The sequence below is a fragment of the Phaenicophaeus curvirostris genome, chromosome 9 (assembly GCF_032191515.1).
Source record: "Phaenicophaeus curvirostris isolate KB17595 chromosome 9, BPBGC_Pcur_1.0, whole genome shotgun sequence".
In the NCBI taxonomy this organism is placed as follows: Eukaryota; Metazoa; Chordata; class Aves; order Cuculiformes; family Cuculidae; genus Phaenicophaeus; species Phaenicophaeus curvirostris.
In genome coordinates this window covers 28,703,416-28,729,338 of record NC_091400.1, presented here as the reverse complement: position 1 = coordinate 28,729,338, position 25,923 = coordinate 28,703,416, and the positions used below count along the sequence as shown (strand labels likewise).

The following is a 25,923-nucleotide window of genomic DNA, read 5'->3' as shown; positions in this document are numbered from 1 at the left end:
CCAGCCACAAAGTGGGAGGCAGGAAAAGACAGAAACCTAAACCCAAGCCTGCTGCCTTTTTCAAATCAGTCATTCCAAATCAGAAGAAACACACACACATACTGTGCCTGTCATCCTTTATCCTTTCACAAGGTCCTTTTTCTTCTCCAGGTGCATTTGTGCTCTGTGTTGTATCAGAAAGATCAGGTTTCTTCTGAAGACAGATCTAAGGATGCTCTTGTAAAATCACACTGAAATTGTCAGGATAGAAATTTCCACAAACCAGGGGTTTCTAGGTGAAAGCGTGCGTTATACAGAAAGCCATTGTTCTGTATATCTCACCATGAGAGTAAGAATCAGCTCTTCAAAACAAGCAGCTTAAGAGAGTTAATTCACTACTTGTGTATTAAGTATAGGGAGATTAAAAGAGACAGATGCAAACATACCGACATGGAAAAGCTGTTGCTACCTTTTTATAAAGTGTTTTATACTGTTTTGATAAAGTGAACGACATCAAATGTTACATTTTTTTTTAAACTACACTTAAATAATACATTTCCAAAAACCAGGGTCCTCACACGCTGAGATTAAGACTCCACTCATTTGTCAGGCCTGATTTTACAGATATTTTCCAGCTCCCACTGCCTTTCAAATAGTTTTAATTCTGTTGAGCAGTTTGCTTCTCTCATAAGGCTCGTAACAGTCATAGCCAATAAAACAAAGCAGACCGATTCATGAGGTTATACTTAATAAATAAATTTTTATTCAAAAATATGCTCTCATTTATTCACAGTTTCAAGTCTGGAAAAGATAATACTATTCTTCATCAATTCAAACACAGCTAAACCCATTTTTACTGTCTGGAGTAAATGAAGTTCCAGTGATGGCTGATATCTGCAAGAGTCTTGCACCAAAGCTAGAAAGGCACACAGTTTTGTGCAGGACAGTAACTGTAATAGAAGTAGTGCACCCGTGTATTCAACGGAAATTTCCTTGTACAACTTCAGTTCACGTTACTGGTTAAAGTGTTCCAGTGAAGCCTTGCTTACAAAGTACACTGCATTAAATATCAAACCAGAGCAACTGTGGGATTACATTCCTATGCAAAATATTATCACTGCAAAACCCATTACCTGTAAGAGAAAAATCATTAATTTCTCCAACATAAAAAATTGTTAAGTTTATCTCCAGATCCTCACTTTGGCATTTCAAACAAAGAAATGCTAGTACTGAACCATTCCAGAGTTATCGCAGGATAAAAAGGAACTCCTGTTCTCTTCCAACTTTACAAATGTAACAACGTAGGTAATGTTATCACCTTCAATAAATACAAATATCACATGGGGGTAAAAAAAAATATACCACTGCTCCCCCCACATAGCAAGGCACTGCTTCTGCTGCTCTGCAGCCTTTAAGTCACTGGATTCCTCCATTACTGGCTTCGCTACTTTGCGCCAGCTGGTCCAGTAAATTTAGGATTACCTCTATTCGCTCTAGCAGAGTCACGCTTTTGTTCGCAGTTGCACGCAACAGCAGGGAGTAAACGTGCTTGTTTGTTTTAAGAACAGCTTCTTCTTCATTGATGCCCCTAAAAAGAAAGCGGATGATACCAACTATCGACCACAATATTTTACTCTGCAAATTACCAAAACAATTACTAAACAGCAACATGGATGACCACCTCTGAAATCACATGGCTGGTGTTCTGATTTGAGTCTCTGATTTCCTTAGTTCCCATTTCCTACCGTTTCAAAAGGACTGCAGTTGGAGCCTCTATCTATACTGCAGCGGGGATAAAGTGTTTAATTTTTATTCAGCTCCAGTCTAGCCACTTTATTAACTCATAATCCCAAGCCACATTACAAACTCCCTGACGCTAGGTCTCCATGCCAAAACTCTGTACTTCTGTCTAAGTTAGTGTCTAATCTGATCATGCCAAATGCAAACAGACACCCAAAAACTCCAGAGAGTTTCCCAGCCCCCGTGCCATTAGCTCTCCTTTCTAAGCCACTATGGGCATCATTTCCCCATTCCAGTGTGAAGCCTGCGATCTGGCCTCATTCTCTCAAGTTCCACACATCCAAGCTATTTCCCTACAACAGAGATGCTTCCATGCTCAGTACCTCTACACAAAACAGATTTTCAGTCTGCAGTCTAAGCTCCATTTGACAAATACAGTACATCACTTATCACACATGCGCTGTCTTCTGCTTCAGTGCTGTCACCCTTCCTCTTTCCCACCCTGCTTTACTACATTTAATGTCCAAGGCTAGTAAGTGATTCAAACTAGAAAAACATGAATGCTGCCATTGATATAAATAAATAAAGCGCATATGTGTGCAAGCAGCAGTCAGTTTAGTTGCAAATGCTTCACCATTTCTTTGTAATTCCTGAAGCAAATTAAATTCATAACACTTGGCAGAAATCAGACAGGTTTATTTATTAAACAGAAGAGGGAGTCAATAAAAAGCCACTGAAATACAAAGCATTTCCAGGATAAGTTACAGGAATTCCCAAAATGAAGTATTACTTCCAATAACTTCTTTCTCCCGATTTTCATAGCCAAGTTCAGTTATGCTTCTGCATTTCACTTTGAGAGTAAAACTGACTTCATCCAATTTTATTGCTAGTCTGCGAGTTTTGCTATCAAACATTAATTTTACCACATGTTCTCCTCTCCTCTGCCAAACTGCACCTGAGACCCTGAAATACCATTTGCAAGCTCCACCTTCCTCCCTTTTCAGCCTATTATGAAAAGAGAGGGCAGACGTTATCTTCTACAAAGCAGAACTGAGGAAATGTACACAAGACACATGCAAGTTGCTAGAAAGGTTAAGAAAAAGTTAAAGCTTAGCCTTGATCCACTGTTGTTTAAAGAAGCTTCATATGTTACAGGAACGCTCCTACTTCATAGTATTCAAATTAGAACTGTAATGCATTCCCTCAATGGAATCTTCAGCACAAAACCCCGCTCAAGAAAGTGATGAGAAAGTAAATCGAGGAGAGGGAGGAAAAACCCATAAAACAAAACCCAAAGAGGTTTTTTGTTTACAACCTTTGCTCATCATATGAGACAACAGAGCTGAAACAATTTACTTGGTTACTTTGACATTTATGTGGTCCCATACAAATTATACTTCGATCCTCTGCAATTCACATATTTTGATTGCCACCTTGTGGAAGCTCTGTTTTAAAGAGTAAAAGTGCCAAACAATGCACCTAAACTACTGCAAAGAGAGCAAACAGGCTTTCTTCTGGTCTCTCTGTTTTTCCTATTTACCAGTCTCCTACAGAGACACTTACTGTTAAACTGCTTTGTATGTGAATTTGTACCTAGGAAGGACAAAGGATTTATAGCCCCTGAAGGGTATGTCAGATATCACAGAGCAGGAGAAAGCATCAGTTATTTGTAACTGTATTTCAGATGACGATTACAAACTGCTATTTTCCTATTTAAATACAGCCATACAAGTCTGACTTTTTTGTTCTCTCTCAGTCCTGGATTGCCATCAAGAAAGGGGAGAGAAAAAAGCTGCCTAGATACATTAAGTAAAGACTTTTATTGGTCACTCCCTCAATTACACACAAAGCCACAGCAAACATGCAAAATTTAGATGACCAGGGCATATCTTGGCTCCTTCTCCACACAGCAGAGTCACCACCATGAAAGAATAAATATCACCCTTTCTTGCATGCTTAAGACTACAGAGTTCGTATAGATTTATGGACGAGAGTCACATCTACAGATGCATATCAAGGTTCAACTTACCCCATTTTTCTCTTGGTTGAGGTTAACAATTTAATGGATTGGAGGAGAAGGAATGACATTCTGGACTCAAAAATACCAAGCAGTTTCAATACTTCTTCTTTGTTAAGGCCAGTGGAGGACTCATTATGTGACATATTCTCAGCACTACTTTTATCCCTGCTTATCTACGAGAGAAAAAGCAAACCCACATTTCATTTAACTCCACCATTTAAATGGCATTCAGTTCAGTCAGACAACCCACTTGCAGGTTAGCTTATTCTCTACAGAAGCGGAACCAATATTGCAATTGCTACGACATCGTTTATGAGGCTTCAGTCATTAGCTCACATCCAGACTGTATACAAGTTACGACAGCTGCCTATAGTGTAGGTAAATATATATAAATATGGTAATTTTTAGCTATAAAAATATCAGAAAAGTATGGACTACTCAATCTGTTCATGCCAGCAAGGGATGAACACACATCAGCACATATTGCAAATAATTATTTATATAGACCCTAAGAAGGTATTAGCACATTAGGAAGCTACAGATGACCCTCCACATTTTAATATTTCAACGTTAAATATACTATATAGAGAGAAATCCAGTTTATATGGTACATACATTCCTAAGTTCTTTCAGATAATTTTTATGAAATAACAGAGACTTGCACAGAACTCCGCTGACTCAGTCAGCCTATGTCCATGTACAAACACGTTTTAATCCACATGTGGGTGAAAGGATTGTTCGAGAGCAAGTTTTTTTTTATCCTTTTGCACTTAAAGGCTTGAAGAGGACTGCAATAGGTTCAATCCCACTCCATACTATTTAAGCAACCGACTCTAGTGAACAGTAAGCAAGCAATATCTTATCTGCTAAATGACCAGTTTTAGGTGATATAAGGGAGCAGATGATCACACCACATGACTTTTGTTCACCTGTTCACTTTCTGCCACAAGCTCCTTTTTGATGAGCTGGAACACATTCTGGGTTTTCACCATTATATCAAGGGCCCCAGACAAAGTCTTTAATTTCGCAGCACTGCTGTTCTGACCTAAAATAGAGATGAAAATCAAGGACGCAAATAACTTGTTACGGATTATACTTTTTCTTCTATACAAAGATTTCAAGAGTTCTCATGGGAAAAAGTGCATGCTGTCCCAGCCAACTGAAAACCAGAAGGATAAAAATGTGTTTTCTTTCAAAGAAAATGCTATTCTGTAGATTTCTCCAGCTCTCACCTACAAAGTTATCTAAAAATGAAATAAAATAGGCAGCTTGGAAAGCAAGAAGAGCAAGACTTACTCGCCATCTGGAATTCTGCAAATGCCACCCTTTCCAGCTGCACACGAAGGAACTCACAGGGTGCATCCTTCAAGAGTTGGAATAGTCGTACTGCTTTACTGTAATGAAGATCAGCAAGCACACGGTGTTGTTTCCTCAGATGTTCATCACCAACCTGCACGCAAAGTAGGGTACAGAGAATCATACAAATAGTCTGAGATTTGCTATGAGGTACCATAAGGAAAAAACCTGCCTTCTGATACCTGAGGTACCAACAATCATTCCCTTGCTGATTTCATAATGGCTCATCTAAACGTCTGCACATTTCTAGAATACATCACCAGTTTGCCAGCACTTCATACTTAATGCTAGCAAATTCACACCAAGTAGAACTAAAGTTAACCATAAAGAATAATAACTTGGTAAAAAAAATATCAGGAAGCAACATGCAATTTTACACAAAGGCTTTAATAAATCATCTGCTAGTATCCTAGTATTAGGCTGGCTGCTTAAGCATCAGAAGGGTGGCTTGGACACAAAACCAAAACAAAAGAAATATTTATCAACGGCTGCTATTATGTAAACATGGAACTATTTAGATTACACAGAACTATAAAGCTCAATACACTCTACAACTGACAAACTACACTTAAAAGTAACATTGTATTTGACAAGGATTTGCAAATAAACCACCTCACATTTACCTGGTTAAACTTAAATACACATTTCCCAGCTACAGGTAGGATAACTATCAATCTCTGCACACACTGGACATATGGAACCTATACAGAACACCAAAACAGTTTTTACTAATACCTGGTTTCTCAGGCAGCTGTGGTACATTGAAGCAAGCCTGTGGTGGATGGTTGCAGCTCGGTACTGGCAGAGAGGCTGTCGTGCAGATACCGTATCAACATCACAGTATTTCAAGGACTTCATCATGGCTTCACTAACTTCCTTCTCTATCTACAAGATAAAACAAAGAGGTATAGTGTGGTTATTTTGAAATTAGAACACCACTATATGCAAGTGTAAGGATAAAATCTGTGGAATCATCTTTTTATTAAGCAAAACCTTCAAAATGCAAGTGATTAAAAGTTTTATGGCTTGCAAGAACTACTTCAGAGATGTCTTTCAATCTAATAAAGGCTTAGAAATTATTCCAATATGAAATTTTGCTCACTATTCAGTTTTTCAGAAAGAAAATAGCTTATTTATGGTCACAAACACTCTTTATTACCTGTTCCTGAGCTTTTCTAGATAGCGGAGCATAATCCTGCTGTAGAGTTGCCATAGTGAAATAAGTAGTCGACAGCTCCCAGTTCACAGAATCCCAAACAGCTGGATGCACGTCTCTCTTACCAAGCGACCTTAATGCCTTCAGATAGTAGTCAATAGCCTAGAGATGACAAAATATACGTGAATAAATCTTGCATTTATAGAAACTAGAAATTAATAACTTTTTAATGAGTCTCAAGGAAGCGTTCAAAATATCTGAGCCTTCTTCAGTATTTTCTTTACATCCATTTTGGTCATAACTTTACTCCTGTTCACACATCTCTCTCTCTCTCTCCCCCCTGTGTGCAACATTGCTGTCTGTTGAACACCAGGACCTGAGTGCCGCAGCACTTCATATGTCAGAGCAATGGAACCAAATATCAAAAATAGTACTGAAGCCTATACAGTGAGGATTAGAATAATATGGAAGCAGGAGAGGTATCCCAAGTTATTACATCAAGACTTAGATATTTACAAAGATTCTTACAAATATTCTGCAGTAAAAGTCATATGAAGGTACGGGCCATTCTAAAAACAGTATGTTACCTTATTATAATAAAGGGCCTCTTCTGGGGAAAACTCTCTTTTGAGGTCGCCTTCAGCTGCACAGTGCGCTTGAGCACAAATTCGCATCAGCCTCCCCGTATTGCACAGCAGAAGAGCAGCATTGGTTGCATCATCAATTGACTCAAAATTCTGAATTCCTTTTTCAAAGCAAGAGAAGCTTTTCTTCCAAAGTTGCTGCTCTGTTGTCGATACAGTTTTACTCACTAGGGTTAAGACAAAAGGTTTACCAGTTCATTCAAATTCTTGAAAGATGCTGAACAAACATTCTCATTATGTTCTTTTTCTCATAAATGACTTCTTAGAATTTAAGGGTGGTGATTCTCAAGTTCCAATTAATGGAAAACACTCTTTAGAAAACTTCAAACATTTGAAATTCTTCATACCTGAAGTGCACTATTACATACAATATACTTTCAAAAGAATTGCAATAACATGACATGAAAAAAAACCAAACAGGGGAAATTAACTAAAAAAGCCCCACTTTTTTCCATAGGTATTCAGGGTATTGCAGTTGCTCCTATAAACTTACAGTATGAAACAATAAAAAGTGACTTTTAAGGACAAATGAATTAAATATTTGAGCTTTGACTTCAGCTAAATAGCAGTTCTGCAAAAAAAACCAAAATGATGAACAATTACAAATTAAAAGCCCACCACCAAATCCATTATATATCAGTTGGACAAAGGTCACAGAAAACAGCCAGTATTTGGAATACTGGAGCTGTTTACGCTGAACCACCGGTGTCTGATTCGGTCTAGTTTATGTAACTTTTACTGGTAGATAAGACATCATTCAGTTTGCTTTCAAAAGCACAAACCTGCCCAACACCTTGCTCTATAAGGAAGCCTAGGTAACCTCCATTTCCTCTGAAAAATAACCACTGACAACAAAAAAACCCCACAAAAATGCCAGAAGCAAATCCCCCAAGGATTTCCTTAGCCATAAATTCATAGACTGACTTTACTGAAACTATTCTTATGCTTAAATTTAAGCCCAGTATGAATGAATCTAAGCTACACTGAACACATCAAGAATGCAACATGCCCTTTGTTTTGTAACAGAATTGGTTTAAAGTTTCCATCATGTTTTTAATGCCTTGACACACACTTTAACAGAATTTCTCTGAAGCTATAGATTCCATTTCAGTTTAGGCTCAAGTCATGTACAAGCCACAGCGGACAACTATTTACAAGGGCCGTTAAAGTTACATAACACCAATAACAGAAAAGGATTTACTATGAATTTCTTTCAACATCTTCTTTATAATCAGAAATACTCAAGATATCTCACACTGCTAGTTAAAACGATCACTGTTGTAAGACTGTAAAATAGTAAGAAGAGAAAAAAAGAATACTTGCCCACTCTTTCAGTCTGCACTGCAGCAGCCTGGTTCATGTAGAACACTCCAATCTCATTCCTGATATTACCCATCCTCTTCAGTACCTGTATACGCTGCTCTGGATGTTGGTTTTTTATATTACTGAAAAGTAAAATTTCATAAGCTGCTTCATAACATTTACAGCTGACAGAAAGCTGACATTCCAAGTCTGTAGACAAGTCCGTAGCCCAGGCAAACACTAGAAAACAAAACGCAAAGGCTGCGTGTCAAAGTATTTTCAAACAAACTTAAATCTGATGGTCACTGTTCTGGGCATTCTCCACTAGATTAAGCGCACATCAAAATGATCCCACAATTTCTATAGATAAGCACAATTTACCTGTTACTTAATCAATCACCTTTAGTTATTTTACAGTTTCAGGCATGTCATTTAATATCTTGACAGACTTCTTACATTTGTCCGGCATGGTAAGCTTTCTCCAGAGAAAACAGAACTGAAGCATAATAAACCCTCCTCCAGAAATTACACTGGTGCACAGTTTTGAGGAAGCACAATGAAATGACTTATGTCTGTCCTGTAGTGGAATTACGGCACTTAGCTTGTATCAGTATCATACCTTGGCACCTGGATTCTCTGTGAAGGCTGTGTAATATTTCCTGATCTTCTTTTGTCTGGTAATTATATTCTTCAAGATATGCTGCTCTGTTGTTTGCATTTTGAGCAAGCATTAACTGGATATCTCCACAAAGGGTTAAACACTGACAAAGGAATACTAATACTTCAGGAAGCATGCTGCCGCAGAGACAACAGTATGTATCTATTAGGAAAAAAAATATCATGGATGAGGGAGGGGAAAGACAAGAATTAAACATCAGAAGATTTGACGTAAACTGACAATATAATTGGTTTTCATGTTACCTGCCACACTTAGTCTCTGTGCAGACAACACATGTTCTTCTAAGACCTAACCTATTTTGAAGTCATAGTTGCTCTACACAGCTGACAGTTTCAAAATAGCAACTGTGCTGTTCAAGATGAGCAGTGAATCTGGTAATTACAAATACTTATCTCAGTATTGTGGTTCGAGCTAAAATTGAGACAGTTTTGTGACTAACTCAATTGCTCTAAGTAACTTCACTCTCTGAAAGCCAACTGGATGTTTTTGAGACAGCGTTCCTGCTAGAAGTGGTAACACAAGGCATTGGTACGCAGAAAGGCCAATGCTAATACTTCCCTAAAGTAACCAAGGCCACCCTCAAGCTTGCAGAAAAAGGGGGCGCTTTGAAGGAGGGGCAGATAGGACAGGTGACCCTAAACTGAACAGAGTATTTCATCTCATATATGTCACACGTTTTATAAAATTGAGAGACCACAAGGGTCTCGTCTCTCTTCTGTGATGGCCAACGTCCAATAAGGACCTCATCTGTCTGGTTGCTCCTGATCCTGGATCTGTGCATTCCCAAATCCAGTTCCCAAGATCAGCTCTCTCCTACCCATGGACTCATTCCCTCCTGTCTGCTCTGCAGTATTTGTGGTGACATACAGTCATCAGGGTGTGGGGGCACGATCTCATATTTGTATACATTTTATTACTTTCTAATTATTTTCATCGCTATTATTAGCATTATTATAATTTCATTAAAGTTGTAGTTTTAGTCTTCAATGCACAAGTCTTTTTCCTCCCATCTTCCTTAGGGTGGAAGAGAAGGGATTTTTGAGCCTAATCGCATAGCTTTAGCTGCCAAAATCAGACAGGCCAGGGCTAAACCATGACACTCAGATTTGACTAAAGGAAAACTCACTCTCTACAGATGAACTCAAGTGAGCTATTGCCCTACAAACTGATTTCCAAAAGGCACAGTTTCAGCTTGACTCTCAAGTCTTTAAAAGATCAAAAATTGCAAAATGCTTTGATTTATTGATATGCACATTGATGCTTTAAGATCAAGTGCTCCTGTTTCATAAGCCTCCCTCTGCCCCAAGCCCTACAAATATGGAAGCTACAATACTCAGCTAATGGTATTTTCCAATTAGTTATTCTCATTATTGTAGTTATATTTTAAACAGTCTGATTTTACTTCCTTCATTTTCCTCAGTAACACTTGAGGATGTATTTCATTTTAGAGAAGCATTCAATTCAGCGGATAAACAAGATGGGTATTTCTGAGAGTCAGAAATATTTTAAAATGAAATGGGAACCACCAGGCACTTCCAGGGAAAAAAACACAGGCTTGCAGCAATAGCACTCAGACTGCAGAAGACTTTCTCGGTCTTGGCACCAAGACTGACTGTCCCAACTTCAAGTACACTGAAGCTCCAAACCTGCACTCTATGTTTTCCCAGTCTGTCAAAATGGGAGCACCTTTCTACCAGAGAAGAGTTACTCTTACAACAGACTTCCCTCCTGAATAACGAGCTAGACACTTGATTTAACTAAACACACGGTCATCAGAGTTGCCACTGCATGCCACTAGGGTAAATCATGCATAAGAACAGCATCTGACATCATTAAAGGTATATATGGGCAATGGTACAGGTGACAAACATTCTAGCAACTTACCATGGCACTGTAAAGCCAGCTTGATGTATCGTAATGCTCTCCCATATTTCTGTAGAAGCATAGCAGCATCGGACAGGACATAATAAGCCTTTGATGATTTCAGGATGAGCTGGAGTTTCATTTTATATTGCCACGATCCAGGAATCATTCCTGACTGACTGGAATGCTTACCCTTCTGAAATGAGCCCACTGTAACAGGAACAGAACCTCAGCAGTAAATCTCATCTCTATAACATATGCCAGAGGTTGGATGTAACTTTATCAGTACACAGATAGAATGTAAATTGCCTTATTACAGCTCTGCACAGGTAGAGTTATGCCAACTTGTCTGCCACTACATTTTTCATCTGTAAAACGGACCCAATACTTGGAACTTTTCTACATACTCTGACAGTGGGATGCTCGAATACAGTGAGCACGCTGACAGTGCAGCTAACCTCTCATACTTCAAACAGCTTTTGAAACAGATGCAGTGGCAGCCAAGACAGCCTCGATCACAGAAGGAGCAGGATCATCTGGTCCTTACTGCAAGAACACCAATATCTTTCTCATGCTAGTTTCAAGACATCCACAGTATAAGATCGAGGGTTCCTTCTTTGATGCCACAGTGATTATGGAACCAGAAAGAAGAGGCCGCTGACTTTAGGCATACCAAAGGAAATATACCGTATCTATATAGAGGAGAACTACTTCTGAATGCAAGAATTAAGAGTACTTACTTGTTCTATACATATGTAAATATACACACTTAGTAGAGAAACCACATAATTTTGAGTCACAGAAAACGCACACTGGTACATGTTTCTCCCTTACATTTGAACTATTTTTCCCTAGGCTGAGTTCAAACATTATAACATAAGCAAGTGGAACCACTGCTACTTCAGGGAAGAACTCCAGCATAGCTACAGAAATCAACTAAAATATTTTGTTCTGATCTGTGCAATATTTGTCTCCTACATCCCCCAGGAAACACTTGTTTCTAAACAGAAAAGTTAGCATGCGGACATTCTCCTTGCCAGCTGGCAAGCAGCTGCAGTGTGCCATCAGTTCCAAATTGCAAAGGCAGAAGAAAAGAGCCTGGCTGCAGGAGAGCCGAAACAAGCACACTGAGTTGACCCCAGGTAAAATTTCACAGTAAATCTTAATATGAACTGCAAGACTGGTTTTTATTAACAGTAATGTGCAGAATTTATGCGAGCTCGACACAACATAACTTTGATGGAGACGTTAAAATTCTGTGGTCACAGATCTAACAAAAACTCAAAAAGTATGCATGCCTCTACAGGTCATGGACCTTCAAGAGACAATCATAAAATTGGGAGAGAAACACAAGACCACTTAAATGAATATCTCAAAACTGAACTTGCTTATTATTTACAGATTTTCAAAAAGGGAAGGGAAGAAAAATAAAGAATGAAGACTTCTAAAACAAGAAGACTTCAATTTCTTTCTGGGTTACACTTAAAGGTCTTCTCACCCTTGAGAGAACTCTACTACTTTAAGGAGAAGAATCTTTCCTACACCCTTTCACGGCATTCCAGAGAAGTAAAATGGACCATAGCCTGAAAATTCTAGAATCTGAGTATTCAAGCAAGCAAAATATCTTTTCTTTACTGCTTCCTTTCACAATTGTAGAGGTAGAAGAAAACAAAATCCTAATTAACATTTCATATTCAATTCGGAGCAAGTATAATGTAGGAGAGACACCTGCCAGAAGTAAGTTCCTTCACAAAACTTCCAAGTCACAAAAAAAAAAAAAAAGGCTGATTTTAACAACCCACACAACTTAGTTCTCTACATTGCAAACCCCAAAAATACTAAGTCCTTTTGGAAGTTATCTTAAAGCCACATTTAAATAGCATCTAGTAAAATTATGTGTTTATTAATAAAAGATGCTTTGATATGCAAAATATCCCAAATAACCTATTATTTTCTTACTTAAGAAGGAACAGACTGTTCTCCAATTTCAGTACGCTACTTCTGCTTATGCAGTAGCACAATTAGTGACTTGTAAGTAAACTGTTTTGACAGTCAAAATAAAGTAGCAGCAGTTTCTGGTGGTGATGGAAACATCTCATTTGCACGACAAAGCAACTTACTTTTGTCTAAAAACAAGGCCATTTGTTTTTCCAGACATCCAGAACCACCACTGGTGGATTCATCTTCATATTTCAATGGGATTGGCGTGCTGGGGTCAGCTGCAGGAAGGTCACCCTCCTTTTTAACACTGCTGTCAACAGACTTCAAGCCCTGAAAGACGAAATCACTTAATTCACCTTGAAGGCAACATTTTGCAAAGATGAATGCATGAAGAATAAGGTACCAGGTGAAACTATTAAAAAGCTGACAGTAAACTTACCTCCAGGACATGGTTGAGCACTAGCCTGCAGCGCTCCTCGGTGCCATGGCAGACAGGGAACGCACAACTAGGCTTCATTGAAGCAGCAGCAAGAAAGGAACAGGAAAAGAACACGTATTATAATAAACTACTGGCTAGAAGATGCAAATGAGAGACAGCATTAAGAAAACCTTGAACTCTATTACACTATAAAGCGTCACAGTATTTCTCCTCTTAATCTCAGTGAGCAATTCATATACCTGGTCATCTACACTCTGTCTCCCCTGGGAATCCCAAAAACAATGCAAAGAGAAGAGATGAGATGATTCTATTCCATAACAGTAATTACAAACCATCCATGGATGGTCTGCAATGCAGGCCTGGGAAGATCAGCAGATTCAAAATTATACAGAAATAATTTCCTCAGGCTATACATCAAAATTGTACTTTCATCACCTTTAAGAACTCAATGTCTCGGGGTCTTGTTTTCTTTTTTTTTTTTTTCTTTGGGAGGTGGTGGGAGGGGAGTGGAGGCTGTTAGAAAGCGTTCAAAGTGTTAGAAACTAAGATGCAAGATGATAGGGGAAAAATTTATGTCAAGCTTGCTATGCTGTAAAATTGAAAGATCTCAAATTTTATGACCAGCTCATGAAAAGTTTCTTTCCTCACTGCCTCATGCTTCAGTTAACATGAAGATAGACCTAACAGGTAACAAAATTTCAGTAACAAATCTTGCTATATGAACTGACTCTTTCAAGAAAACCCTTAAATCCACAGTTTCACTTACACGTATTCGATGAACAGACTTGTATTTTTCTGGTACTGATAACTCTCCAACAGATTTTATTATAGCTACTGCTTTATTGTCATCTGGTGGATCAGAACTGTTACTGTAAGAACCATTTTCATCACTGTCAGGCATTTCTTCCTCTTCCTCACTATAACTTTCATCAGAATTTCCATTTATAGGGAAGTCTGTACTGTCTTCTTTTTTAGGTTCATCCAGCTGAAAGAGCTCTGATAACATGTAGTTTGCTGAAGCAATAATCTTTTTAAAGGAGAGAAAAAAAAATACTGATTTATTCTCAAGTTATATTTTTCTTTTGGTTCCCTTTTACCATTCTGAACCTACAAATTTCTCAGTTTAAGACACAGAAGAGATTGTGAGGAGGTCTAGTCAAAATCCCAATGAGGAAGCAGCACACTCCATTATCTTCTGCAACTCAAAAGGAAGCTGGCACATCTGGTAGCAGTAATACTTAAAAACTTAAGATATAAATACCTTTTTTGCCTCCCCAAATTTTCATCAACTACTTGTCTTTGAGACCAATTAGTTTCCAGTTTTACTTAAAAAAATAATCAGAATCAAGTATCTGGAATAAAGAAGGTTAATACAGTTTTACCAGACATTTTCATTAGTTTTCTTACTGGTTCTGAAAGCGCTGAGCATCTGAAAGTACTGATGGCTGATACAATGGTCTAATGAAGAGATTAAGAGTTTGAGGTTCTTTTTCCAATTCTCCTGCCAATCGCAGAATAGTAGAGGTTCAAAGGGACCCCTGGAGACTGCCTAGCCCAACCTCCTTGCTCAAAGTAGGATGCTCAGCACCATGTCCAGTCAAGCTTTGATTATCTCAAAGGATGGAGACTTTACAGCCTCTCTAGCTGATCTGTCCCAATACCCAGACACCTCCAGACTGAAGAAAAGTTTCTTCTTATATTCACATTTTACAGTGTCGAGCTACAACCTGCCTCAGTATCTGTACAGCTTTCAAACAGAAGAGGGCTCTTCAGGACTGAGAACAAAAGTTCCTTTTAGAGCAGAACAGGAGACTTCTGCAGCAATGAGCGTCAGCAAAGGCTACTCAAAAAAAAAATAGCCCAGGATTTCCCTAAACACAAATCAACTTCCAAGTTTATAAATAAATTTAGATTCTCTCCCTTGCAGAAGGAGGAGAAAGTACTGCACAAAATATAACCACGGGTATTATGACGACAGCATTCCCATTATATTTACACAAAACTACAAGAAAACACTTAATTCTTACTTGAGGATGTCTGCCATTGTCCAGCAACTTAAGACAATTAAGGAGCAATGTTCTGATCGTGCCATAGTGTTTCTTGTTCTGATTTTTCTTCAGCATCATATTGCAAGCAACTCTAAAACAAAAGTTGTACAAAACAGTAAATCCCTGGACAATGTCTTTATGCTAGAAGAAAAAAAAAAAAAAAAAGCTTCGAACAATACCACTGCAAAGGCAGATCTGCCAAACTTTGATAGGTCTACAAAACTTCCTCAATTTACAAGGAGAAGTGGTAAAATGAAGAAAGTCTGTTTTGATTTTTTGGGACTGAGGCTTGCCAAGCTTATGTGGAAAAGATTATTTTAATTTCACGCCTTTTCATTTCATCATAATTTTGTTCTGTATTTTTAACAATCACAACTGCAAGAATTACTGCAAGAAAAATTATAAAAACTCACTTGTATAGAAGAATTGCCACTGGCATTGTAAAAGGGTTTTGGTATTTGTCTTCTGTCTCTTCACAAAGGGTGGTTAGGTCATAGAGCTTCACGATATCACTCCCACTTGCTGAAAGGTAAGACCTTTCATTAATAAACATGACATTATCATAAACCTTTTCAAATCAATCTAAATCTGCCTACCTTTAAACAACCAGTAAGTATGTCCCTCTTTGGTGCAATTTGATTTCAGAAAAGATAATATATTTTGAGCAATGTCTTTTATCACTTTGGTAGAAAAATTAGAGTTTTCCAAGTTGGGAATATCTTCAGTCTTGATCATTTCATATTTCTGCAAGGAATATATGTTAAAATGTAAGATTAAGAGGGGTTTCTGCCACCTAATCCCCACAAATCTATAGATCAGTGCCTCTATCAACTGTTGAAAGTAACGAAGGCTACTATTATGATACAGCGTCATTATAAATTGAGTTAATTTCTATGATTTATTTTAGAAGTAAGCACATCTTGATTACACTACTCAATAAAAGCTTTGAAGAAGATTCACTTCTGTGACAAACATGGTAAATGGAGATAAAAAGGTGAAAAAAGCAGTGAAGGTCCAACACCTAACTATTACTTCAATGAAATCTAGTCAGCCCAGTAAGCAACTAGACACTCGAGGTACAACAGAAACTCAGCTGGTAGGTGTGGTCTACTGTAAAACAGTAAAAACAAACAAAAGTTTAAAAAGCTTGCATCTATCCTGACAAGTGAACACTACAGATTTTAAGATGCAAGATACTGAAGTATTTCTAGTGCTACATTTTCCATTTTTGCTTTCACTCATACATCAGGGGAAGAAGAAAACCTGCATGCCTGGAAGAGAAAATAAGTTTTTGGGTGACTGCTACAAGCTGTGTAGATGTTTCTCATTCTACCATAAAGGACTTTTGTGACCTTTTTTGTCAGAACAATAAGATTAGAAAGACTTACTGCAACTGGAGCAATATTAGAAACTGAAGAACAGATTAACTAGGCATAATGCAAAAAGCCAGACTTACCTGAACAATTCCATTAACATGAAAGCACATCACAAGCTCTGGTACATTGCATATTAAGTTGTCCAACCAATAGTCAATTCCAGTTAGCACATTTATTGGCTTGTTGTTATCCCTAAAACCAAATATTTCTAGTGTTATTTCAGTCTTTATTTATTCTCCAGAACAGGGATGTTTACTAATGTGATTTAGATTTAAGTCACCTGAGAGTGGGTGAATACTAAAGCAACTATTTGTGAATTGTTATAAAAAGGCAAACAATGTTGTACATCAAGCAAAACAGATGTACTGATCTCTCCAATTAAATACATTCACATTCCTTTAGCTGATAAACATTTCTGGCCACACTTATACTGAAATTTTAACAAGCTTCAGATGCCACACTATTACCGAGATAATAAGTATTTAAAAAGTTCCGATGGAACAGAGTATTAGCTACAACTAATTATAGCACAAGGCTTCTCCCACACCTTCCAAACCTCCTTGAAAAGCAAGGTGCTGTTAATTCCAGGATGTCTCTTAAAAAGATGACCTACACTAAACTGTTTCAAGTTTTTGCTCATTCTTAGCCTATGCATAGGCAGGAACATAAAGACCGGTAATAAAGTGATCAACATAAAGTATCAGTGAACAGCAAGACAGTCAGAACTTAACACTCCTACAGTCACAAGTTTTAAGTAATAACCACTATTGAAAGTCAGAATCCCAGCAGGAGGACTATTACTGGCCTCTTCCATAAAGCAGCAATAGAATAAAATTAAGGCCTAGATTTACAGAAGCATTTTAACTCAACATTCACACTGAAGTCAGGAAAAATTTGAAACCACCTGTACTGTCAAACAAAGATTTAGTTACAGGCCAGAAAAATCAATAGAACATCTCAAATCCCAGTGCAGTGGCATAGCACTGGGACTGTTTCCATTTTCTTATACTTCATAATGCCATCACCATTCAAGTGTCAATTTTATTCTTTAAACTGCTCATAAAAATTAAGAGTCAACCAAACAAAATATCACTAAACGGAAAGCAAAGCAACAAGTCAGTCAAGGCTGGCATATATATCTCACTAACTTCTAAACTCACCAACTTCTAAACTCACCTGAGACGCAAGCTCACAGCTGGGTATCTCCCACCTCCAAATATAGGCATATTTGATCCTACTAACATGTGGATGTCTTCAAAGGTCCACAAGATATTACGAACAAAGTCATTTTTAAGTCCCTACATTAAGAGAAAAAAGTTGGTCTATAAATCACTAGTGTAAAACTTGTTCTCTGTGACATTCTCTAGAATGATGAGAAAGCAATGAGCAAAAGCAGCAGCAACTAAGAGACAGCACACAATGAACTATGCTACACATTCGCATTAACTTAAAAGACTGAGATCACAGATGCCACAGAAGCTACTTCTACAGGGGACTTGGTTTTTCTCTTTGTTCCAATTTAGACCAAATTTTAAGATGTTTGATTAAACTGAGGGTTCCATGTTTGAGCTCAGATTTCACATATAGCATACCTGACTGTTTTCCCCGTCATTGAATAAAGTAGTCAGGTTTTGTTCTTTGGGGGCTGAGGCCACATGCCCCACTATATATGAGGGTTCAAGAGGCACATTGCCCTGTGAAAAGCACAAGGATAAGGAGTGATTCTGCTGCTGAGGTAAAATTAGGCCATTAAAAAATATCCAAACAACAAAAGCATACAAGGGAAAAGCCTTTACCTCCAAATTCTTCAAATAAATACGCATTAAGCTAGAAAAATCATCTAGTCAGTGACCAGAATCCTTTTCTATATATTTTCTTTATATTCCAGGAGGCTTTGGAAAGAAGTTGGTGAAATTGGAAGTTTTTTTATAAAAACTTCTTTATTACCCCAGGCTCAGCACCAGATTATCAGTCTCCAGAAGTAAAACCTCTATCCTGATGTCTTACTTGTAAGTTAAAGAAAATGGCATGGTACAAAAGCACAACGGCTCTTCATGATAATCCATCTGCTCTATTAGGCAACAGTCCCTCATGAAGGTGAAAGCAAGTAGTCCTTTCTCTCAAAGCTTTCCAGTACTGAAATATTTTTCCACTTCAGAATATTACTATGCCATAACACACAGTTACAATTTTATGGATAACATAGGTTAGAGCCTTCAAAAATTAGCTGACCATGTCATCTGATGTACCAATTGGTAATACTGTTTAAGCATAACTATAACACCATTATTATGTTAACATAGGCTGAATACAACAGATCTTTCAACCTTTCAAAAACGTAATAAGCTCCTGTATTATATTACTCAGACAAACATAGGAATCAATAGTTTTCATAACTAAAATTAACCACAGGCTGAAACCCTAAATTAGGGCCTAATACTAATCACAGCTCATTGCATAATTAGTATAAACATCTCCCCTGTTCACTTGTGTAACCTTATTGCAAGTATTTGTAAATGTTGCTAAAGCATTACACAAACATTTTCATATATCTTCATTTTCCTCTTCACCCAATAAATTCAGGGCCAAACCAGATTCATTTTAATGGCAGACTTAAAAAGATCAAAAGCTTCCATATCCACTTTGAATACCAGATTTTCCTAGTTTTAGGTAAAGTCCTGGATGACCACTCCTAGCCAAATCTTTTGTTTCTCAAAAATTCAGAGATGACTATGTATTTAGTGTTAGAGTGACAGAAAAAAAAAAATCTGAAATTTGGAGCTCTGAAACACTTGTCGAGAGCTAAACTGCATGTACTGCCAGGTTCTTCTAATGCCTTAGTTCATTTTATTCAGCAAAGAACATTGCTGCAGCACCCTTGAAAACCTTTCAATACATAGGCCTCCACAAAAACTAAGGTGCCATTTAGAACATGATACACCACTAACCTGGTTAGAGGCACCTGGATCTTCCGATAATGAAGAAGGCATTTCAAAAGGAGCTGGCCAGGAAGCCCTTCCTGCTTCATCACTCTCACCTGAAACAGAATCCTCCTGGTGCTGTTTTGAAGTTGAAGGAACAGGCTGAGCAGCTCCATCACCATTAATGCTGACAAAACAACATTAAAAGGATCAGTTGACAATATGCAAACAGATGCATTTTAGAACTGTTAGAATTTATGCACTATTCTCAAAGAACAACTCTGCTAATATTCTATAAGATTGCTATATTTACAAGTTGTCCATTGCTCAAACCTACAAAATTACAGCAGGTGTCACAATCTACCTTGTGTATTTTAAGTTGTTCTTCCCTCAAATCCAGAAATATAGAGATATGCAGTTAAGTCATGCTATTTATTATACTCTTTAATATTTCGATTTTACTTTAAAATACTTCAACTTCTGTTAAAACATTTACAAGTCATTTCCTGATTGCATATCTCGATCTCATCTGTATAAGGATAAATTGGTAAATAAGACAGCCCATAACAGAATTTTAACGTTTACTTCAAGACAAGAAACAGGTAAAACCAAGTGGTGCAGAATTTAAGATTCATGCAGACATGAAGTTACCTGTAATACAAAAATTTAGAAAGTATAGCCTTCTGGTACCAATGTTCTTTACTCTTCTTTTTTCGTTGCCACTTCTGATCAATTAGCCTTTGGTAAAACTCTTTCAGCCATGTCCAGTCCCCTGTCTAAGGCAATACCAAAACCATGAAATTAATACCAAGAAGCATCTGCAAAGTAAATCTAGTGCCTTATTAAATTATGAATATTCATCCACAACAAAAGAAATCCAGAAAGTAACTTCACAGCTAACATCTTGAATGTATCTTCTGGCAAAGTTCTTAATTGAAAAGCTAGGTATTAGAAAGTCAGATACATGGTAAGAGGTGAAACAGTAAGAAATACTGATTAATAATAAAACTATTAAAGCAGTAAAACAAAACTGAAGTAGTTACAGGAAAGCGGGACACAGAATTTTAATCCTACAATATCATAAATATAAAACATCAGGTGCATTTCACAGGTAAAGTAACTGCTGCAAAATACAGCACCTTTTGTACTTGCATACTGTTCTTGGGGATTTTGATACTTAAGTACTTTCTTGCTGGCTATACTATTCTTGAAATAATGCATTTTAACCTTATGACATACTTAATAAAAACTAAACATTTAACCTGAGACGATCTCATGAAGAGTTCTTGAATATCTAGCTCATCCAACAGAAGTGTCCGCCCAATGCGATGAACTGCCATGCTCACATGTGACTTGCTATAAGGAATCTTCAAAAGTTTTTTTATATTCTTGGAGGAGAAAAGAGAACAGAGACAACATTCAATATAATTTATACTGCATTGGAATACACCACTAACATTGAAGAGGCACAGGTAGGCAAATAAAACCTTATAGTGCCAGTAATTTTAAGAATGTCATTCCACAAGAAGTTGCATTTGTTGAGGCCAGAGAACATTAGTGACAGTAATAAAAAGACCAAGTAGTCAGTATAAACCATACGCAGGGTTTAAACACTATCTCCCTTTGGATGATCACAGCCAGGTATTATCAAAAGTGACAAAAAACCGCAAATGGATGGTTTGTATTTCGAAAGCTTTATTTTCACCACAGGAATACCAACACTTTGCCAGACATCCAGAGGAAGCTGGATGGAGATCTAAGTCTGAATAAGAAGCTGCCAAACATCAACACTGAGACAATAAATGAGTATGCACATTTCCTCTTCTGCATAGCCTCACCTTAATTCTACAGATACAGCCAGCACCAAAAAAAGCTAACAAAAATCAGATGGAAGAAGAAGGTTAGAGGGGGGCTGTCTTTGGTGGATAAGAATAGAAAAAAAAATTCAAATACACAAGACAACTACATTGCTAGACTGATGTGCCGCATTCACAAAACCACATATTTTAGCTGAAGATTATTTGCAGAAATACACAGCAAAGATGACTCTACATTTCTCATTCAGTGACACAACTCCCTTGAATGACAGAAAAGGTAGGTGATCTGCTTATGTTTCATTTGGGGATCTTTACTTTTCCTCAAAGGACAGAAAGATGACAGAAACTATGACAGTATCTTAGTATATGGCTTATACAGCATAATATTTTGAATCATCAAACTTATACATACCTCTGAATCAGACACAACATCCACATCATTTCCAACAGAGTCAATGAAGTCATACGCCATCCCAAAGCTATTCAGAAAATATTACAAGTCAAGACAAATGCAGTGTGACATTAAATAGAGATCTGATTTTTAAGCTTATTAAATCTTCGAAAGTTTTTTTCTTCTTAAAAAAACAGTCTAGCTAATCATTAGCAAGTGTAAGGAGATCTAAAGCTAATAAACTGAATAATTTCATTTTTAGATTCTACAGGTTTTTCAAAGATACCTTCGGAAGTGCTTAGATGGAATTTCAAGACATTCCAAGATGTAGCTTAAGTTTCATTGAAATCAAGGAAATCAGAAAATGTTAAGACAGCTATGAGAAACTAGAGAAGACTAAAGAAGGAATAGTTTTTTGAAGAGTCTCTCTTTAAGGAATTGAGCATATTAAATACTTTCAATTTAGCAGCTGTCATTTCATTTTACCTCATATTTATGTTTTCTAAAACTGACCTACATGATGTAACAGACACATCCTTGTATCTTCATTAAGGCCTCTTTAAATTACAAGCTATTTAAGGTAGAATATTTCAATGTACAGATCATTCTTTAGAATTAAACCAGATATTACTATAACCCAAACATACATGATGTGCAAGCGTCCGAAGTTAAAAAGCTAATAGCAGAAGTATAGAACTGACACTAGAGACAAAGATTAAACCACCAACCCCTATTTGTTAACAAACATGATATCTAAAATAAACAGGAAAAAGTCATAAAGCCTCAGGAAACACGTTACTCTGCTCAAAAGCGTACATCTGCTAAAACGGATTATGAGGATTTAAACACAGACCCACCACAAACTGTTAAATTTCACTAACTAATTGACTTCCTGTGAATTTGTTTCTTGAGCAGAGGATGCAAGTCTCCTATTTATAAACACTCTGAACTCAAATCCTCCAATTATTTAACAAATATCCATACTGCAAGGTAACACCACTTTTTGGTTTTGCCCCTTATTTCACCCTCTGTGTTCACTCTTGACATCATTATGAAACTTCTTTAGGCATTTGTTAGCCAGATCCAGTTTCTAAAGATGCAGAAGAGCTATAAATTTGCCCTGTAACTTTCAAGGGGAACCTCAGTTGTTCCTTTTTCACCTGCTACTAATAGCAGAAAGGCCAGCTGAATGAATCAAGTTTGATTTTGGCCAAGTGACACCAGCCAACCAGAGAATAACATGAACTCAGCTCAACTGTCCCAGGCCATGTGACAACATCATCACCAGTACGATTAATCATTTACCAAAAAGACAAGATTATAGCATACAGACAAGAACTAAGAATGAAAAAGTAGAGGGAGAACGGTTAAGAAAAAGCAATAGCTAATTGCTATAGTGAAGCCTATATAGCGCCTGATGTTATTTACCTTGAAAATGGTTTACTTTTTTTGTTGTTGCCAAGAATAGTTGTACCTGCTGGTCCCAGCTTCGCACTTTCACGTAACCAGTTGGCAGGTGGAAGTTTCAAGTCAGTTTTCTCCTGAAGACGGGCAAATGCTGCTTGCGGTGGGGCTGACGAGTATTTCACCACAGCACTACTTTTCACTTCATTGCCTCCCAGAAACAACGCTGATGCCTAGTTTTCAAAGAGCAATTAGTCTTTACATTATAAAATAAGTGCAATTAAAACTATCAACTTGCTCTATGACAATCTGTTTTTAATGGTAAAGTGACCAAAGCTCAGTCCTGCATTCACTGATAACTTTTGCATACACTCACAAGTGTTTCAGGCACCCCAATTCCAACACTTGCGTCACACGTATGCTCCCCTTTACGAGTTATAAGGCTAAGGTGATACTAAGATCAGCTCCTCATGGAATGTGAAATTACTCAGAAGGGTTGAAACCAAAATAGATGATTTTAAAATAAATGTCTCACTAGGGTGATGAGCACTGGCACAGGATGACCAGAGAAGTTGTGGCTGCCCCATCCCTGGAGGTGTTCAAGACCAGGTTGGATGAGGCTCTGAACAACCTGATCCAGTGGAAAATGTCCCTGGCCATGGCAGCAGTGGGTGGAACGGGATGATCTTTAAACTCCCTTTGAACTCCAAAACCTTATAGCAACCTTCCACTACCTGAAGGGCACCTACAAGGAAACTGGGGAGGGACTTTTTACAAAGGCTTGTAGTGACAGAACTAGGGGCAATGGCTATAAACTGGAGAGGGGCAGATTTAGACTTGACATAAGGAGGAATATCTGCATCATGACAGCAGGGAGACACTGGCACACATTGCCCAGGGAAGTTGTGGCTGCCCCATCCCTGGACGTGTTCAAGGCCAGGTTGGATGGGGCCTTGGGCAGCCTGATCCAGTGGTATCTGCCCCTGCCCAACACAGGTGGGTTGGAACTGGATGATCTTTAAGGTCCCTTCCAACGTAAACTACTCTACGATTCTATGTAACACTGCAAAAGTTTAGCAAACACTTACTTACATAACAAACACCCATGTTAAAGCTAAACATGCTTCTGCCTTCACAGGCAACCTTTATGACTGTGTATTTAATTTCAAATAGAACAAAAACATGGAGCTGTCACACACGTTAAAAGCTTTGGAGGGATGTACGTTCATGGAAAAAACAGCTCCACCAGATACTATTTACATAAACAGAACACTGCGCTTACGCATAATGACAAAAACATCGCTTCCAATTACAGCTTAATCATAATTAGCACGTTCCCTACTGTATTCCTGCCCTGACAACGGCACTCCCTTACTCGCCAGACCAGAAGGTAGCTGCTGAAAACATCCCTGTGGGCTGTGCCCAGGCTGTCCCGTGGTTTAGCGGGAACCGGGACGCGAATTCCCCCACCTCCATAACCTTCTCCCAAATCTCCCTCCCCATATCCCTCTCCCACAGCCCCCCATATCCCTCTACTACAGCTCCCCATATCCCTCTCCCACAGCCTCCTCGCCCCATATCCCTCTCCCACAGCCCCTCGCCCCACATGCCTCTCCCACAGCCTCCTCGTCCCACACCCCTCTCCCACAGCCCCCCATATCCCCCCACCACCCCCCTCTCCCCGCCCGCCCCATTACCCTCTTGGGCTCCTCCACGTCTCCCGGCAGAGGGGGGGTGGCGGCCCCCACCCCGCAGAGCTCCTCCATCGTCCCCCCGCTGGAGGAGCCGCAGGTCCCCGTCAGCGGCCGCTGCCAGCTGGGACACCGGGGCAGGGGAGGGGAGGGGAGGTGGGAAGAGTCCCAGCAGGAACAGCCGCCTCTCGCGCGGCTTCCCGGGAACTCCCAGGGGGCGCTAGGGGCGGAGCGGGCGAGCTCCGACCAATGGGAGAGCGAGGAGAGCGGGCACCGACCAATGGAAGAGAGCGGAGGGCGGGGAAAGAGAGAACCAACCAATAGGTGAGCGAGGAGGGCGGGGCTGGCGGACTCTGACCAATAGGACAGTGAGGAGGGCGGAGCAAGGGAGCACTAACCAATAGGAGAGGGAAGAGGGGCAGGGGGAGCCCTCGTGCTAGGGAGCCTGGGCAAGGGGAGACGGAAAATGTTGGTAGATGAAACACTCTGCGACTCGTTTTGGAGTTTTAGAAGCGAGCATCCTTTATCAGGGCCGGGCAGCATGCGGGAATGATCTCCATCGATCGTATGCAGTGAGACAAAGGCTGCTGGGGAAGATATTTCCTAGAATCATAGAATCAGAATTACTAGGTTGGAAAAGACCCACCAGATCATCGAGTCCAACCATTCCTATCAAACGCTAAACCATGCCCCTCAGAACCTCGTCCACCTGTCCCTTAAACATCTCCAGGGAAGGTGTCTCAACCACCTCCCTGGGCAGCCTGTTCCAGTGCCCAATGACCCTTTCCATGAAAAATGTTTTCCTAATATCCAGCCTAAACCTCCCCTGGTGGAGCTTGAGGCCATTCCCTCTTGTCCTGTCCCCTGTCACTTGGGAGAAGAGCCCAGCTCCCTCCTCTCCACAACCTCCTTTCAGATAGTTGTAGAGAGCAATGAGGTCTCCCCTCAGCCTCCTCCAGGCTAAACAACCCCAGCTCTCTCAGCCGCTCCTCATAAGACCTGCTCTCCAGCCCCTTCACCTGCTTTGTTGCTCTTCTCTGGACTCTCTCCAGAGCCTCAACATCCTTCTTGTGGTGAGGGGCCCAGAACTGAACACAGAATTTGAGAAGCATTCTCACCAGTGCAGAGTACAGAGGCAGAATAACCTCCCTGGACC

The 25,923-nt window shown here is 39.0% G+C and overlaps 1 protein-coding gene across 2 annotated transcripts; it reads right to left on the bottom strand.

Moving 5' to 3' along the window:
* Positions 1 to 714: 714 nt before the first annotated feature.
* On the bottom strand, positions 715 to 24,934 carry EDRF1 (erythroid differentiation regulatory factor 1). Of its 2 annotated transcripts, XM_069863234.1 has the most exons (25): positions 24,774 to 24,934; positions 23,101 to 23,309; positions 21,694 to 21,760; positions 20,727 to 20,852; positions 20,116 to 20,240; positions 19,492 to 19,651; positions 18,136 to 18,237; positions 17,720 to 17,841; positions 16,624 to 16,735; positions 15,764 to 15,911; positions 15,581 to 15,689; positions 15,147 to 15,258; positions 13,886 to 14,146; positions 13,120 to 13,191; positions 12,860 to 13,010; positions 10,761 to 10,949; positions 8,817 to 9,017; positions 8,215 to 8,437; positions 6,839 to 7,058; positions 6,255 to 6,413; positions 5,831 to 5,980; positions 5,036 to 5,189; positions 4,669 to 4,784; positions 3,749 to 3,912; positions 715 to 1,567 (listed from the first exon to the last, which is right to left on the bottom strand). In XM_069863234.1, exons 1-25 carry the CDS (start codon positions 24,840 to 24,842, stop codon positions 1,396 to 1,398), a joined length of 3,693 nt encoding a protein of 1,230 aa, XP_069719335.1. In that variant the 5' UTR covers positions 24,843 to 24,934; the 3' UTR covers positions 715 to 1,395. The 2 variants fall into 2 exon arrangements, with proteins under 2 accessions (XP_069719335.1, XP_069719336.1); XM_069863235.1 differs by lacking the exon at positions 18,136 to 18,237.
* Between the last annotated feature and the right edge of the window lie 989 nt (positions 24,935 to 25,923).

What these genes read in the sequence shown, in the direction of transcription:
- EDRF1 (XM_069863234.1), bottom strand. Translation starts at nt 24,842, where the DNA reads ATGGAGGAGCTCTGCGGGGTGGGGGCCGCCACCCCCCCTCTGCCGGGA. An exon ending in GTGGCAATTCTTCTATACAA is followed by an intron (nt 15,259 to 15,580) that starts GTGAGTTTTTAT and finishes CTTTTGTTTTAG; the next exon opens with AGTTGCTTGCAATATGATGC. An exon ending in GGCCTTGTTTTTAGACAAAA is followed by an intron (nt 10,950 to 12,859) that starts GTAAGTTGCTTT and finishes TTCCTGTTACAG; the next exon opens with TGGGCTCATTTCAGAAGGGT.